The sequence below is a fragment of the Sclerotinia sclerotiorum genome, genomic scaffold (assembly GCF_000146945.2).
Source record: "Sclerotinia sclerotiorum 1980 UF-70 scaffold_16 genomic scaffold, whole genome shotgun sequence".
In the NCBI taxonomy this organism is placed as follows: Eukaryota; Fungi; Ascomycota; class Leotiomycetes; order Helotiales; family Sclerotiniaceae; genus Sclerotinia; species Sclerotinia sclerotiorum.
This window is the reverse complement of record NW_001820820.1, coordinates 647,564-661,462: the sequence shown is the minus strand read 5'-3', so window position 1 is coordinate 661,462 and position 13,899 is coordinate 647,564. Positions and strand designations below refer to the sequence as shown.

General features: G+C 40.7%; 6 protein-coding genes across 6 annotated transcripts; 3 read left to right on the top strand and 3 right to left on the bottom strand.

The window, feature by feature from the left end:
* Window positions 1-116: 116 nt before the first annotated feature.
* SS1G_10782 (hypothetical protein) lies at window positions 117-3,254 on the bottom strand (the record flags this gene model as incomplete). The annotated part of the gene is made up of 6 exons (XM_001588285.1): window positions 117-1,662; window positions 2,002-2,105; window positions 2,421-2,590; window positions 2,965-2,996; window positions 3,041-3,171; window positions 3,213-3,254. 6 exons carry the CDS (start codon window positions 3,252-3,254, stop codon window positions 117-119), a joined length of 2,025 nt encoding a protein of 674 aa, XP_001588335.1.
* A 73-nt stretch (window positions 3,255-3,327) lies between these two features.
* SS1G_10781 (predicted protein) lies at window positions 3,328-3,696 on the top strand (the record flags this gene model as incomplete). Its single annotated transcript, XM_001588284.1, has 2 exons — window positions 3,328-3,455; window positions 3,492-3,696. 2 exons carry the CDS (start codon window positions 3,328-3,330, stop codon window positions 3,694-3,696), a joined length of 333 nt encoding a protein of 110 aa, XP_001588334.1.
* A 2,580-nt stretch (window positions 3,697-6,276) lies between these two features.
* SS1G_10780 (hypothetical protein) lies at window positions 6,277-7,697 on the top strand (the record flags this gene model as incomplete). Its single annotated transcript, XM_001588283.1, has 4 exons — window positions 6,277-6,825; window positions 6,880-6,966; window positions 7,033-7,438; window positions 7,498-7,697. The coding sequence occupies 4 exons, from the start codon at window positions 6,277-6,279 to the stop codon at window positions 7,695-7,697; spliced, it is 1,242 nt and encodes a 413-aa protein (XP_001588333.1).
* A 275-nt stretch (window positions 7,698-7,972) lies between these two features.
* SS1G_10779 (predicted protein) lies at window positions 7,973-8,533 on the top strand (the record flags this gene model as incomplete). The annotated part of the gene is made up of 1 exon (XM_001588282.1): window positions 7,973-8,533. The coding sequence occupies one exon, from the start codon at window positions 7,973-7,975 to the stop codon at window positions 8,531-8,533; it is 561 nt and encodes a 186-aa protein (XP_001588332.1).
* Window positions 8,534-10,516: 1,983 nt separating this feature from the next.
* Window positions 10,517-12,127, bottom strand: SS1G_10778 (predicted protein; the record flags this gene model as incomplete). The annotated part of the gene is made up of 5 exons (XM_001588281.1): window positions 10,517-10,809; window positions 10,900-11,244; window positions 11,504-11,601; window positions 11,890-11,908; window positions 12,118-12,127. The coding sequence occupies 5 exons, from the start codon at window positions 12,125-12,127 to the stop codon at window positions 10,517-10,519; spliced, it is 765 nt and encodes a 254-aa protein (XP_001588331.1).
* A 915-nt stretch (window positions 12,128-13,042) lies between these two features.
* Window positions 13,043-13,885, bottom strand: SS1G_10777 (hypothetical protein; the record flags this gene model as incomplete). The annotated part of the gene is made up of 1 exon (XM_001588280.1): window positions 13,043-13,885. One exon carries the CDS (start codon window positions 13,883-13,885, stop codon window positions 13,043-13,045), a length of 843 nt encoding a protein of 280 aa, XP_001588330.1.
* Window positions 13,886-13,899: the final 14 nt, after the last annotated feature.

Genomic DNA, 13,899 nt, shown 5'->3' with positions numbered 1-13,899 from the left:
GGGTAACTTTTTAATTTACAATATTGGATGTGATCTAATTGGGGAAGTGAAAACAAATGCTGGGGAACAGTGCCCGCTCATTATACGCATTGCATATAATAAAAAGATTTTGAAAATCAAGAAATTGTGAGGAGGTCAAACCCCTCTCTTATTTCCTCAACTGCTTCTTCTTCATTCTCTTCTCCTCTCTCCTCTTCCACTACTACTTCCTCTATTACTTCTTGTTCAAGAGTCCTTGCTAGATGCCATGCCCTTGTAGCGATTTTAGTGATATTGATAAATTTGATAGCTAATTCGATACCTATTTTTGTATGCAATAGGAATTGTATAGTGTTTTTGGATAATGGTATCTTCTTAAAGATCTCTTTTCTTTTTGTTTTATATATAGGACAGCTAATAAGGAGGTGTTGTGGTGCCTCAATATTACTGCATATACATTTGTTATTGGTGAGTTTGAAACGATGTAAGTAGGATTTGATATATCCGTGACCTAATTTGAGTTGAAAGAATGCGCTAGCAGTATTTCGAGTAGTTCCGCTTGGTAGCTTGATTTTGGAACCTATTTTCCATGGAAATAGCTTCGAGTAAGTTGATGGGGATTGGTTTGATCTGAGTTCGTATTGTTTGAGAGTATCAAGCCATTGATCTGAGGCATATTCTTTGACAGTCATACCTAGTAGTCCAAAGCTTGTTTCGTTCGAGGTAGGTTGTATTGTGGTTGCTTCCTTGGCTAGCTTATCTGCTAGCTCATTTCCTTCAACTGAGGTATGACCAGGAACCCAATTTAAGGAGATTTCGGCTCCTTTTGCTCTGATAACTTCTGCTGCTTTGATCGCTCTTATCTGATTGGCTTGTCCTGGGTGATCTGAAGGAGTTTTTAAGCGGTATAAACCAGCTTGATTATCCGAGTAGATTTTGAACTTTTGACCAGTATAAGCGATTGAGCTAGCGTATTCAATAGCTCTTGTAACTCCAAAAAGCTCTCCATTATATACCAATTGATTAGTACCAATATTGCTTCGCTCTTGATATAGAATTCGATTATTTGATTGTATAGCTACTATGCCTACTCCAATACCTATTCCCTTTTCGGTGGAGGAGGCATCAGTGTAAATATAGGTGGTATCTTTATCCCTATGTTTGAAAACAATATTATGAAGAATGGCAGCATCTTCTTTTGACGAATTGCTAATGTTAACTCGGAAGGGGGTTTCTCTTTTCCATGGGGGGAAGTTAAAATGAATGATCTTTTCGAGTGAGGAAGGGTTGAAGTCCTGGTTTATCGATTCTTTGATTTTATCCAGTTGAGTAGGTTTATATCGTTTTCTTCGAGGGGTAGAGATCGCATCCAAATTGGCTTGATATTGGATTAGTGATGCTTTTTCGATATTGATTGGATGATTTGGTGAAAGTTTAGCTAAACGGAATGCGTATTGCCTAATATTCGAGTCTAATCGAATTTTTGAGGGTTTTAAGCCTGCTTCTACTTCCATTGGAGGAATTGGAGCAGTTTTGAATACTCCTAATATCTTTCGAAGAGCTAGATTTTGAAGTGATTGCATCATATCCTTGAAATGGGCTTGGCCTCTCCACCAAATCACTGATGCGTAATCGGCTATACTGGTCACACATGCTATATATAACTGTCTAAGAGCTTTCGGACTGAGGCCCTTTTCGATATTAGCTAATCGGGCCATTCGATGGAAGGCTCCTTTTGCTTGTGTGATTCGAATATTAACATGTTGATTGAATTTGAGGCTCGGGTCGAACCATATTCCCAACCATCTAATTAGAGATTGAGGTATAATTATTTCCGAATTGGGTAGTTTGATTGGGTAGAATTCTCAGCTTTAAAGTCCTACGAGCGTTCATATGGCACTTTCCTATGCAAGCGCGTGTTGATGTAGAGATGAATTGATGAGCTCACGATGGTTTTTCTGGGCAAGTTGAAGCCATCGAGGCTCAAAGTATCGATGACCATGTTGCGGGCGAGGTACTTACTGCTGGAGATAAAGCCACTTAACTTTAATTACTGCCAAACAGTGCTGAGCAAAAGCTCGAGTTGTCTCTAGATAAAGTTGAGTCCCATACATTACATGAAAAGGCTGTGGACTTCCTCTTAGCAGAATTAGTCTACGACCTAGTTACAACAGGCTTCATTGGGAAGGAAGCTAAATATGGTGCTAGTGCGTTCTCGCCTCTTCAATCTAAACTTCTCAACCTCAACACCCACGAAACCATTCTTCTTCTGACCTTTCACTACTTTATAAATTTAAAACATATAATTGAGATAAACATGCCTTTTTTGGCATAGCGAAGATAATTATACCCGAGACATGCAACTAGCCACCTCAATTTTTTACGATGTAACCCTGCGGATAATCATGCAGGGTTGCACAGACTCGCTCGGGAACGCTTACCATGATGCATATATCACGACCACAATCCGCTAACTTGATCCTCCATGGCTTTCGAGGATTTCGAATCATTATAACTTCTTGCGACAAATATCCCCCCATCTTGGTGCGTCTTGAGACATTGAAAATACCCAATTCCTCCTCCGCTTCTTGTTGAATCATGTCTCCAACTCCTAAGTGTCCTCCTCCACTTTATCAATGAGTGTGCCGCGGACGTGTTCGAGGCAAGCTGGTATCAATTGACTAGAGAATTTGGTCGACTACAAAATCCTGAAGTTAATTCATCCAGGAAAGCTTTAAAGGCTCGTCAAATGTCGATGATGGAATTCGATCTTGACTTTGAGCTACCATGCGGACCTACACAGCAGCACAAACCATACTTTATTATCAAGAACGCTGCGGAGATGGACTAAACAATTCTTTTCAATGGATAAAATAGTACTCTTTTGTCTCTCACTTCACCGGCACTGGCTTCCTTTCCTTGAAAAGGTTCGAAATTGGGATAAGGGATATATTTATTGCCTTCCTTGTATTTACAAATACTTACGAAGCGTCTTGACTAGAAGCTGCGGCGATAGCCTGATCTATCCTGAGTCAAACTGGACATGGGGCTTAACACCAACCACTTCGCCTGAGGAACCGAAACCCGCACAACTCGAGAACGAGGTTGGTATGAACAGACTAAAGATGCTGAAATCTGGAAAGCGTCACCAATTACGATATCATTAGAGTCCTCTGTCATTTCTAGTCTCATCTAAAGTTTAAATAGGCAGTTAGAACAAATTAGGAAAGCACCGATCCGCAATTCCACGTGGCAGATGCCGAAGATCTAGCCATTTTTTTGATCCAGAAGTCCAGGGCACTTGCTTTTGATTTCTTCTTGTAGTTGAACAAAATCCATTACATTGAAATGACTTTGACAAGCAGGACTTCGGATATTGCGGTGTTATTAAGTCATTCTCATATGTCTCTGGAAAACGAGCGTTTCGATTTGCTGCAGGGAAAATCAATGACTTGGGATTATAGTCACACAACAATGTATCATTTATGAATACATGCAAATTATTCATCAAGCGGAGCGGCAGAATATACATCAATTGTATCTGATATTGCGATAGACTTTAGGTCAAGAAAAGCCATCGATAGAGTCAAAGGACGACTCGATCAAGCGAGCAGTGATGAACTCTCAAAAAGCCGCCTTTCTCCTCCTATGTTCATGCTGACAGAACCAAATAGACTCGTGCTGCAGGACCAGACTAAACGTGTCTTTCCTTACTAGGTTTGACAGATTCTATGGTCGAGTTTAAGAACTTATCGGACCTACAGTAAAGCGCCGCCCCAATTGCAAACCTCTCTGGGAAATTGGCTTCAAGCCATGTGCGCAGGTGTACATTAATTGTCTTGCAGCATACTCGGTGCGGCTTTGGAGCTAGATGGTAGCACTGAATGCGGTAAAGAATCAGCTAAAATCGATACCACGAAGTCATAAAATTTTAACTTCTGTCAATCATCATGGCGCGTAAATTAATCGAAAGCTTCTCCCTTAAGGCGCCATCCATCTGTCGCTATGTGCGCCTCATCACAATATCAGACTTCACATTTGAAGAAAACTTGCTTCTAAGCATACGGACTTAGATATCAACGTAATGTCCGGAAAAAGGTGTATGTATGCACCAATGAAAGCCACCCACCGAACATAGCAACGGAATGTTCTAGGAGGTAAGATGAATACAGATCCAAGTGGTTCTAAATCAATGGCTTTCATTGTTTCATTCACTATCCAAGTCATTGTACTCCATAAGATACAGCCAGAACACGATCTTATAAAGTTAAAGTGCCATTGTGGTATTGGATCCAGCTTGGCCCGGAATGATACGGTTATAGGAGATACAAAATGGAAGACATGTAACAGGAACCTATGCCCTTATACTTTAATGCCGAGTGGCTCGTTTGAATGTGCCATTCCATCCAAAATATCCCGAAATTATATATTCTTTCTCCTACAATGAATTGAGATGTATATGTGAGCATATTCTCCAGCCTCACTTTCACACTATCATTTTGTTTCTAGTGCAAAAAAACATGGTCTTGGCGGTGAAATGATGAAAATATTAGCCTCCTTGATTTCAACTCCGTTGTCCGCAAAGTATCGGTTCAATACTCTCAATAGGTAGCAAATGATTGCCAAGAGTGAAGGAGAGCGATTATCTTTCCCTGAGCCTGGAGCTTCGGGTTGGATATTCACTGTGTACATATAGATTAGCGAATGCGGTATTAAAACTATGAGTGAAGATTCGAAATTTCTACTTCTCATGGTGGTGACTGCATGATTAGACGAGTCTTAGGCCTATGTGGAGGTTACAGCTCACAATTGGGATGCCGACCCCGAAGCAATGTTTTGACACAAATCTTAGACCATATGAAGTATGCATGTGTTCGTCCTCATATATCTCTCTCTTGATGGAGTGGAGACGCTAATAATCTGCCAAAAAGTATAACAATAAAAAAAAATGTTTGCCAAGACATTGTTCAAACTCACTTGACCGAGTAGTTTTTAAAATGGCCAATATTCAATACCTCTGGAGAATATTGAACATGAACGGAATTCGTCCCACAAAACCACGTTTTAGACATGCATTCATAGATAATCTATGAATTTCGACCATACCAACGTACGGTATCATTGTCCAGAAATAGACCTGTAACCTCTAGATTGGTCATGATCTGGAACATATAATTCGCAAAGAAGCCGGTAGAGAAGACCTCGGCCCCCCTCACGCCACAACTACTCTAATTCACTGGAAAGCATTGATGCTGAATTTGTGGCAGTACCAGACGACATATGCGAAGCCATATCTCAGTCAATCTTAAAAATGTTTACACCTCCACTTCTTTTTGGGCTTGGCTGCTTCTTTCCTTGACCTGACAACCTTCAGCAGATGAGATAAATCAGTACTTCAACACGCTACTTTCCTTTTTTTTGTAAGCTTTCTTTCTCCTTCTGTCATAGATAGATCTGCTTAATAGCAAAGTACCCTTACTTCTTTCTTCTTATTGTAACCCCTTTATCGCCTTTGGATTGCTGTCGCTTCATCATCAATCCTCAACTTCTTCAAAATCAAATTTCAACCACACGAAACAAACAAGATATCCCCGCACACTTTGCGATTCAAACGTTAGATTCGTTGATTTACTGGTTTATATCAACAGTTTCATAATTCATCGCATTACTTGTACGTATATCAGCACCTCTCACCTGCTTGATTTTTTAAATCTGCAATGGCATAACGTTCCGCTCTTTGTTGATATCATCAACAAACATCAAACTTGAGGAAGCTTGGATCGTTCTCTTTTACAAGTAATTGACCAAAGCACTGTGTGTTTGCTCTAAAGTACCAGTTAACGTTTCCGGCAACTTTCATTCTTGCCAAAGTGTTCTTGATCAGTAACTAACGACTGTAGAGGCATTCAAGTTATATCTCAAAATTCTTTGGAGTGAGTTATCTACTTTTCTCATCGTTGTCCCTGCAGCTTGGCCCTGTTTTTGACATTGTGGCCTGTGGCTTACCGCAAACAACTGCATGTTTCCGCGGGCTTCCAACTTTACTTGGAAGAGCAAACGGCAAAGACTCATGAGAAGATTTCCTCAAAGCTCTAGAAGAATCCTTATTAGAAGTCTGTTACAGTCATCATTCTTCATCCTTGGTATTCTTAAGAGTGTTGGCTAATGTGATAAATCATTGATCAGGATTCTAAAAAATCTAATTTCATCACATTACAACTATACACCGTTCGTACCTTTAGTTTTCACATCTCTCTCTTCGCACTCTAATATTTCCTTCCCTATCAAATCTCCATCATGTCCACTCAAGTCAAGATTTGCTCTAATATAAAACTTTCCGATTCTCCTGAGTCTTCTCATGCTCTTGATAACATCGATACCGAAATGTCGTCACCGCTAACATCGATCGATAACGATAGTGACCGTAGCTTTACTCCCGAAAAGATGGATGCTTTTCATTTAGCTCGCGAACGTGAGGAGCGTATCCGTAGGAACGGTCAAACACCTAGCCACACACCTACTCCACCTATGGTTATGAACAATAACGGCAGCGCCTGGCGTCGCCAGTCTCTTTGCGACCCTGCCTATGCGAGTCCAGAGGGTTTCACTCCGCTGACTGTGGTTCGCCCTGGCCCCGTTTATCCTTTGCCTGAGCAAATTAATTCCGCGTTTGCTTATGGTATTCGTCGAGCTGACGGCTCTTATACAAGACTTCTCCCGGCTGATGAGCTTCCGGCCATCAACGGTATTCCTCGTCGCCAAGGTCCAGAGGGACTGATCATTGTTCCGGAGCTTCAGCACGGCTCCCCAAAACCAGAGCATGCTACTCCCATGATCCCAAATAAGGTATGTCTTGGGGTTTTTGAATTTAGATGATATGCTGACATTAGCTGTTTACAGGTCGTTGCAAAGCTGCCACCACTCGCTCCACCAATGTTCGGACTCAACCAGCAAAGCGATTTCCGCCGACCAGGTGATCAAACACAGGTAAGAGGATAGCTCTATTCTAAATGTATCACCAATCAAAATTAATATACTAACTTCATTCTCAAGTTAGCCATCGACTCAATCGTTGCCTCCGCCGTGGCCCCACCCATGAGCGTACCTCCAGCAAAAAATGCGATGGTTCCTATGGGAGGTCGAACTGGTGTGAAGATTTACTGTGATAAGTGGGTTCACGAAGGCACCTGTGCTTTTACTCAAGTAGGATGTAAATTCAAGCACGAGATGCCTATGGATAAAGCCACTCAACTCTTAGTTGGTTTAAACCATGGACTGCCTAATTGGTACCGTAACCAACAAAACGCTTCTGCCTCTTCAGGAAGTGGCACTGCTCAAATTGAGGCATCTGGTACAACGCCCACAAACGGGACATCTCGTACGTCTCAATCTTGGCGCCGTAAGGAAGCCACGTCTTTCTCTCTTCCGACCTCAGCTCAAGGTGGCACAAATGGTCGTGGTATGTTTCTTTAGCAGCTTCTATCTATGATTTAGCAACAACTGACTTGATCACTGCAGATCGTCGTAGCTCATTTGGTCCAATTGGTCCTCCCCATGCACGTCGTCTCACAAATTCTTCCTCCGGCGACTCAATCAATCGAACTCATCTCTCTGTTCCAGAAAACGGCGAAGAAAACGATAACGACGTCAAGATGCAGTGGAATGGTCGAGCTCGCGGCTATACAAACGGCCAGGAACAAGATCGTCGTCAACAATAATTCGCCTTGCCAGATACGGCGCTCCAACGATATAGATATTTATCTCACTATCTTCTGCTCAAAGCTTCTACCTCTATATCTCAACTCCTCTGACATTAGTTCTGCGGGCTATGCCTCTTTCTCACTCAGTACGATTTGGTTGATCTCGATCACCGTTTTTAAGTTTAGGTTCAATAACTTCACCATTTAGATGAAGTGGCGATGGGGATGTATGGCACTCGGAACATAGGACAGATGGGATAAAAATATTACTTGCTACTATATCTGGGGTTACAATGTCTGATTTTTTCTTTTTCTTTTTCTTTTTCTTTTTCTTTTTCTTTTTCTTTTTCTTTTTCTTTTTCTTTTTCTTTTTCTTTTTCTTTTTTCTGGTTCTTTTTTCTGGTTCTTTTTCTGGTTCTGGTTCTGGGCTAGGTAGAGAGACAGAGCAGAGCAGAGCAGAGCTTCTTCCATCCATCAAAATAAAAGCACGGCTAGCGTATTTGTTTCAATCTTCTGCTATTGCTATTGCTATTGCTATTGCTATTGCTATTGCTATTGCTATTGCTATTGCTATTGCTATTGCTATTGCTATTGCTATTGCTATTGCTATTGCTATTGCTATTGCTATTGCTATTGCTATTGCTATTGCTATTGCTATTGCTATTGCTATTGCTATTGCTATTGCTATTGCTTTTGCTTTTGCTTTTGCTTTTGCTTTTGCTTTTGCTTTTGCTTTTGCTTTTGCTTTTGCTTTTGCTTTTGCTTTTGCTTTTGCTTTTAGTTTTGGTTTTGGTTTTGGCATAAACGACGACGAAAATTTTATATTGCCCAGGTGGTGTGTAATCGAGTTTTAAATGATGGAATGGATTGTAGGGATGGATGGATGATGGATAGGCCAGATGAATGAATGAATGAATGATTGGGAGGAAAAACTTCACGAGAGATTATTAAAGGTCTTTATAAAAGCGTTTATAAATCTAGGGAATGGGTGAATGAATGATGGATAAAATGGATGGATGATTTGGATGGCTAATTCCTTTTTGGACACACATGCAGCTAGCTTACTCTGCGTGGGATTCCTACTGGATAGTAATCATATATTTTTCTTTGGAAATTGTGAATTTTGAATGATTTTGAGACTGGTGGTAATGGGTGCGTGGGTATGGTGATATGTGGTGATATTTTGCTTGACTTGGCTTGCGTGAGATTTTTTTATTAGTGGTGTTGCTGGTGTGATATGCTATGATATAATGGGTTGTGGTGGTGTGATGGATTTGTTGTTGTAGGTACTTTGGAATCGATGAGGTAGTTTGTGGTGTGAGAGTAGGGATGGAGGAAAGGAGGGTTTGGTGTACTAGGTTTTGGGTAATGTATATGCATAGGTATTTATACCTAGGTATAGTTCCTGGTTAATTACTTCCTGATTTTGGAGGAGCTTGTTAACTATTTTTGCCTATTTTTTAATCTACTGAAAACAAGAAAAAAAATGTTAATGAGTAGCCTGTGCTGGTTCTCTATCGATATCTTATTCACTTCAGTGTATAATTATACTTCACGTTGATGTAAGATATCGATCTTATCACGTATAGAAGTCGAGTTGGCTAGATCAATTTCAGCCAAACCTGGAGATATACAACACCAGTAGACCAAATACAATAGTTAGACTGAATTGCTGCTCTTAGCTTTTCCTTTTCCTTTTTCCTTTCCCTTTTTTTTTTTTTTTTTTTGAATCGCTCCTTAGGTATAGATATAGGTATCTCCATCGATATCCCAGCCCCGTCTTTAAATATATATCTATATATTCATGTAAATTATTTTCTAACCTGTATATAATTAATCTTACAATACAAGAGTATCTAGAGTCTAAAGACTACATATTCACTTCATATCTTTGCTAGTCTCGGTTCTCCGATCTTGAGATAAATGCGGTTTTGTATTTTTGTGTTTTGTATTTAATTTTTAATTTTTAGTCTTTAATATTAGTATATAATTGTCATATGATGTGATTTGAGTTTGTGATTGGATAATAATTATATTAGTATAGTAGATAGATTGTTGTGAATAATTTTCGGTTTTAGTTTATACAGATATGATATATGATTTATTTTGTTAGTTTTATCTCGAGTATCAATTATCTACTTGAGGGTGACTTTAAGATTGAACAAAAATAAGGGTTAAGTAATAATTTCACATTGAATAATCTTCACTATTAATCTAAAGTTATATATAAAAACCTTAATATTATTTCAATGTAATAGATTGAGGGCGGGAATGATGTAGTATCTTATTGTAAAAAAGATTGATATTGGGCTTTTTGATGGATTTTTATTTATTTTAGATTTGGATTGATATTCTTGAAGTAAGAGGAAGGGGAAGATTGATGAAATGGGTGAGGCAAGCGAGGATATATACATATTTTTAGGGTAGGTTAAGCGAGGGAGGTGGTTTTTGTGCAGGACGAGAAATTGAAACGTCAGGGAATAAATAGATTAGTGATTTTTTTTGGGATATCTTTATTAATGATGAGATGTAATTATAATGGCTTTTTTGAACATAGTTATGATGGCAATCGGAATTCTGCTATTCTGTAGTACTTTCAGGATCGTTTGATGGTCGGTTGGAGAGCCATTGGAATTTCTTTGGTGATCAGGTCAAAACAGAGGACGAGTGAAGTGTAAAATGTATGGATTTTTATTATTTTGCATATAATTCATAACCTATAGAGGCAGTACTATTAAAACAGAGTACACAAGAAAAAGGCAGACATCAAGCTCGCTTCACACAAACCAACAACAGTAACCCCCAAACTACACCATAAACTTTACCACCCTTCCATCTTACATCCTTCCCAATCTTTTAGCCCACGGTCCCCTATTCGTCCACTCTTCTTCCTCCTCTGCCACGTCCCCAGCCATTCCATGCCTATTGTTCCCCTCCTCATCCCTTCCAAAGATAACGGTTGCAGTATCAGGATTCTGACATAAACCCAATAATGAAAGACATTTATTTTCAGAGCAGCAAGTTCTCATACAGGCAGAACCGGAGCCACAGTCGGAATCAGTGGCGCAAGAAGAGAGAGCAGAGCAGGGTGTATCAGCCATGCAGTAGCCTGTGCCGCTTAAAGATGGTTCTGTGAAGTGTGTTAGTGAATTTTGGTCAAGAAGATGGGGATAGGAGAAGAGTGGGTGGGATGAGGGGAGAGGTAAGATGGAGAACATACGACATAAGCACGTTTTGTCTGAGGAGCAATGTTGATTCTGGCGGCAAACGGCTGTGGTGTTACATGTGGTGACGAGAGGAGAGACGGGAAATCTGGGGCTGGATGATGAGGAAGAGACGGGGAGGGAAGTAGAGGTTGAGGAGAAGTTCGAGAGCGGCTGAGATGTGATGGTAGAGGATGTGTATGGAAGAGATGATGATGTGGGTGTTAGGAGAGTGAGAATCGTTTCTGATGCTGAATTGGAAGAGGTTACCAACGATCCCGTTTCGGTTGATGATAAAAGTGTGGTATAAGACGCATTCAAGCTCGAAACGGAAAAAATTGAAGGTGAAATAGTCGAAGCCTCTGAATTCGAGATTAGAGAAGAAAAAAAGAGCTTTCTGTGCTGGAAGTAGGAAAGTTTGAGGATGTCGCACTCAATACATCAAATGAAGTAGATGTTGATACAAAAGCAGTTAAGCTGGAGTTAAACGAAAGAGTCGAGGATGATTGCATCAAAAGTATTTCAGATGCTGAGCTGCTGGATGAAAGAGATAAAAAGGTGACTGAAGCCATTAGCAAGAGAAATTAGCAAGTGAATTTAGCAGGAGACTAGAATATATACCATTTGCGGATGTTGGCTCTACTACCACACTTGACTTAGAGCTAGAGCCCGAATTTGGTTCTCCAACAACAGTGGCAGTTACAGTGATAGTTTCCACTCTATTGGGGTTTAGCGCGGGAATTGGGTCACTGGACGGGCTGCCAGGCGAAACTCCTGATAAATTCACGGTTGCATAGTCTGTCACATATGAAGTAGGGGCTGTGACCGTGATAGTGTTTACCACTACATTCAGGTGACTCCGGCATGCCTCAACATATGCACTGTGATCTGGACAAGCGCTCGTCGCATATGGTGGGATCGTTTCCGTGGTTGTGAGTGTAATGGCATCTCCTGTGACTGTAACTATAACAGTGTCCCTTGGTTTTAGGGCTCTGGCTGTCACATACACTATATTTGTGCTGGCTTCTGTATAGGTAATTTCAGTCAGTATGACGGTAGTAATTGTGACAATGCTGATTGACAAGCCATTAGCGCTTCGTATACCAGAGTTATTAAAGGAATGGAAGTACCCAGAAGTTATGTAGGACGGAGTGACAGTAGTTCTCATGTAACTAGAGCAATCCAACTCTCGTATTTCTCTTGCAACATGATTGTGGGAGCCACCAACAACATACCCGCAGGCATCGGAGCCCTGCCACCAATGTGCATCTGATAAACCGAGGAGGAATAGGGTAATCAAAAACTTCATGGTAGGTACTCAGGTGGAAGTAATTCTGGGCAATTTATGTAAAAGGTGCTTCTTAAGTGGTAGAACAATCTAGTTACGCTCAACAAAGATCAAACGAAAAGGGTGAGATTGACGGGCTATTTATTCACGAGCTCAAGTTTAGTCGCGTTTCCTCAGAATTCTCTACATAGCATGATATGCGTGTTGAGAGATTAACTCACTATCATGTACATGAAGATCACTGCAAAATAATTTGAACGAAAATACGTGAAGAATGCTGTTTTGAGCGCAAAGTTCACTAGAATATTGAATGTCTAAACAATATTGAATATTTGGGGCACTTATGCAACATTAAAGAATCGCTAAAAAAAAACGTTTGGAATTCTCAAATATGCCACTACTAAATAAGGTTGTAATTTTTATTGATAAATTCTCGACACTACTTGAGATGTTGCCAATGTTCCTTCCTCCCAGTATCACATCTCGAATACGGAGAAGGGTCCAAAAGCCCGGAAGTCCGGAAGTACAAATTAAATAAACTCAAAAATTAACGATGGGTATTTAACTTGATGACTATGAATGATATGCAGTCTATACACAGAGACTACCGGTATGCCTTGCCCCCATGGACAGATAAATTCGCTGTCTAATTGACGCCTTCCAATGCACGGTCTTCTGTTCCGCTACTCCATTATCCCATGTAAATGCTTCTTAGGAACAAATTTCCCGAAATTGTGTAGGCATGTTGTCGCGAAGGTCGTTACAAATCGCCCATAATCCACCAAATGTTGTAAAGATATGGTTCAATACCTGCCATATGAGGTATAATACATCGATATGTACAAATAATGCGCAGGAAAAGCGATAGACGTTCAAACGAATCTTCCTCTCTTTCCACCGCCACCAAGAGAATCATCTCCATGCCCTAGATTTCCTAGATCAAAGAAATCTCCAAAGTTTATTTTCCGCTTTTGACCAGCGCCCCGGCTTATGGAAGTCGAAGATCTAGCATTTAATCGAGAAGAATGATTGTTGTGTCTTGCGTTGGTTCGTGAAGGTCGAGTGAGGGAAATACCCGCTGGCTGATTACTGAAACAATCGTGGGTTTGAGAACGGCTCTTATCCGATAAATCCAAATCTGACAATAGAATATCAGGATCTTGTGGATATTGTTGCGAGGATCGAAAGGTAAATGTGCTCTGTGGAAGCTCCGTGATCGTTGGGGGTTCTGGTTCTGGGTCGGGTAATACAACGGTCGGAGGCGGAGGCGCTGTCTCTGTTCTCATTGGTGAAGTAGCTCTTGTTGATTTGACAGTTGATGTTGGAATATGAGTTGCGCTTTGCGATCTCTGAATTACTGGTGAGGACCCACGATCTGTTTTCTCTGGAACATCGTCGTCGCTGTCGTTGTGTGATGTTGAGTCTCGACCATCTAATCTCTCGGTCGCCCACCTTCGAATCCTCCAACCCTCGCCATCACTCAATCCAATATCTTCTTTGTCAAGGAAACTTAAGAGCTCATCCAGTGCATCCTGATAACCTTCAGCCCTAGCTCTTCCTTGATCTGCCGCGGCGGTCTTGTAGAGATTGGTGACGGATAAAGCGGCCGCCTTGAATTGTGCGATGAGAAGCTGTTGTGGGGTGTCGCAGTTCTGTTGTTTTGAAGGAGATTTACCTCCGGGAAGAGAGGTATTCAAAGATCTCATAGAATCCATGACTTGTTGTTGAG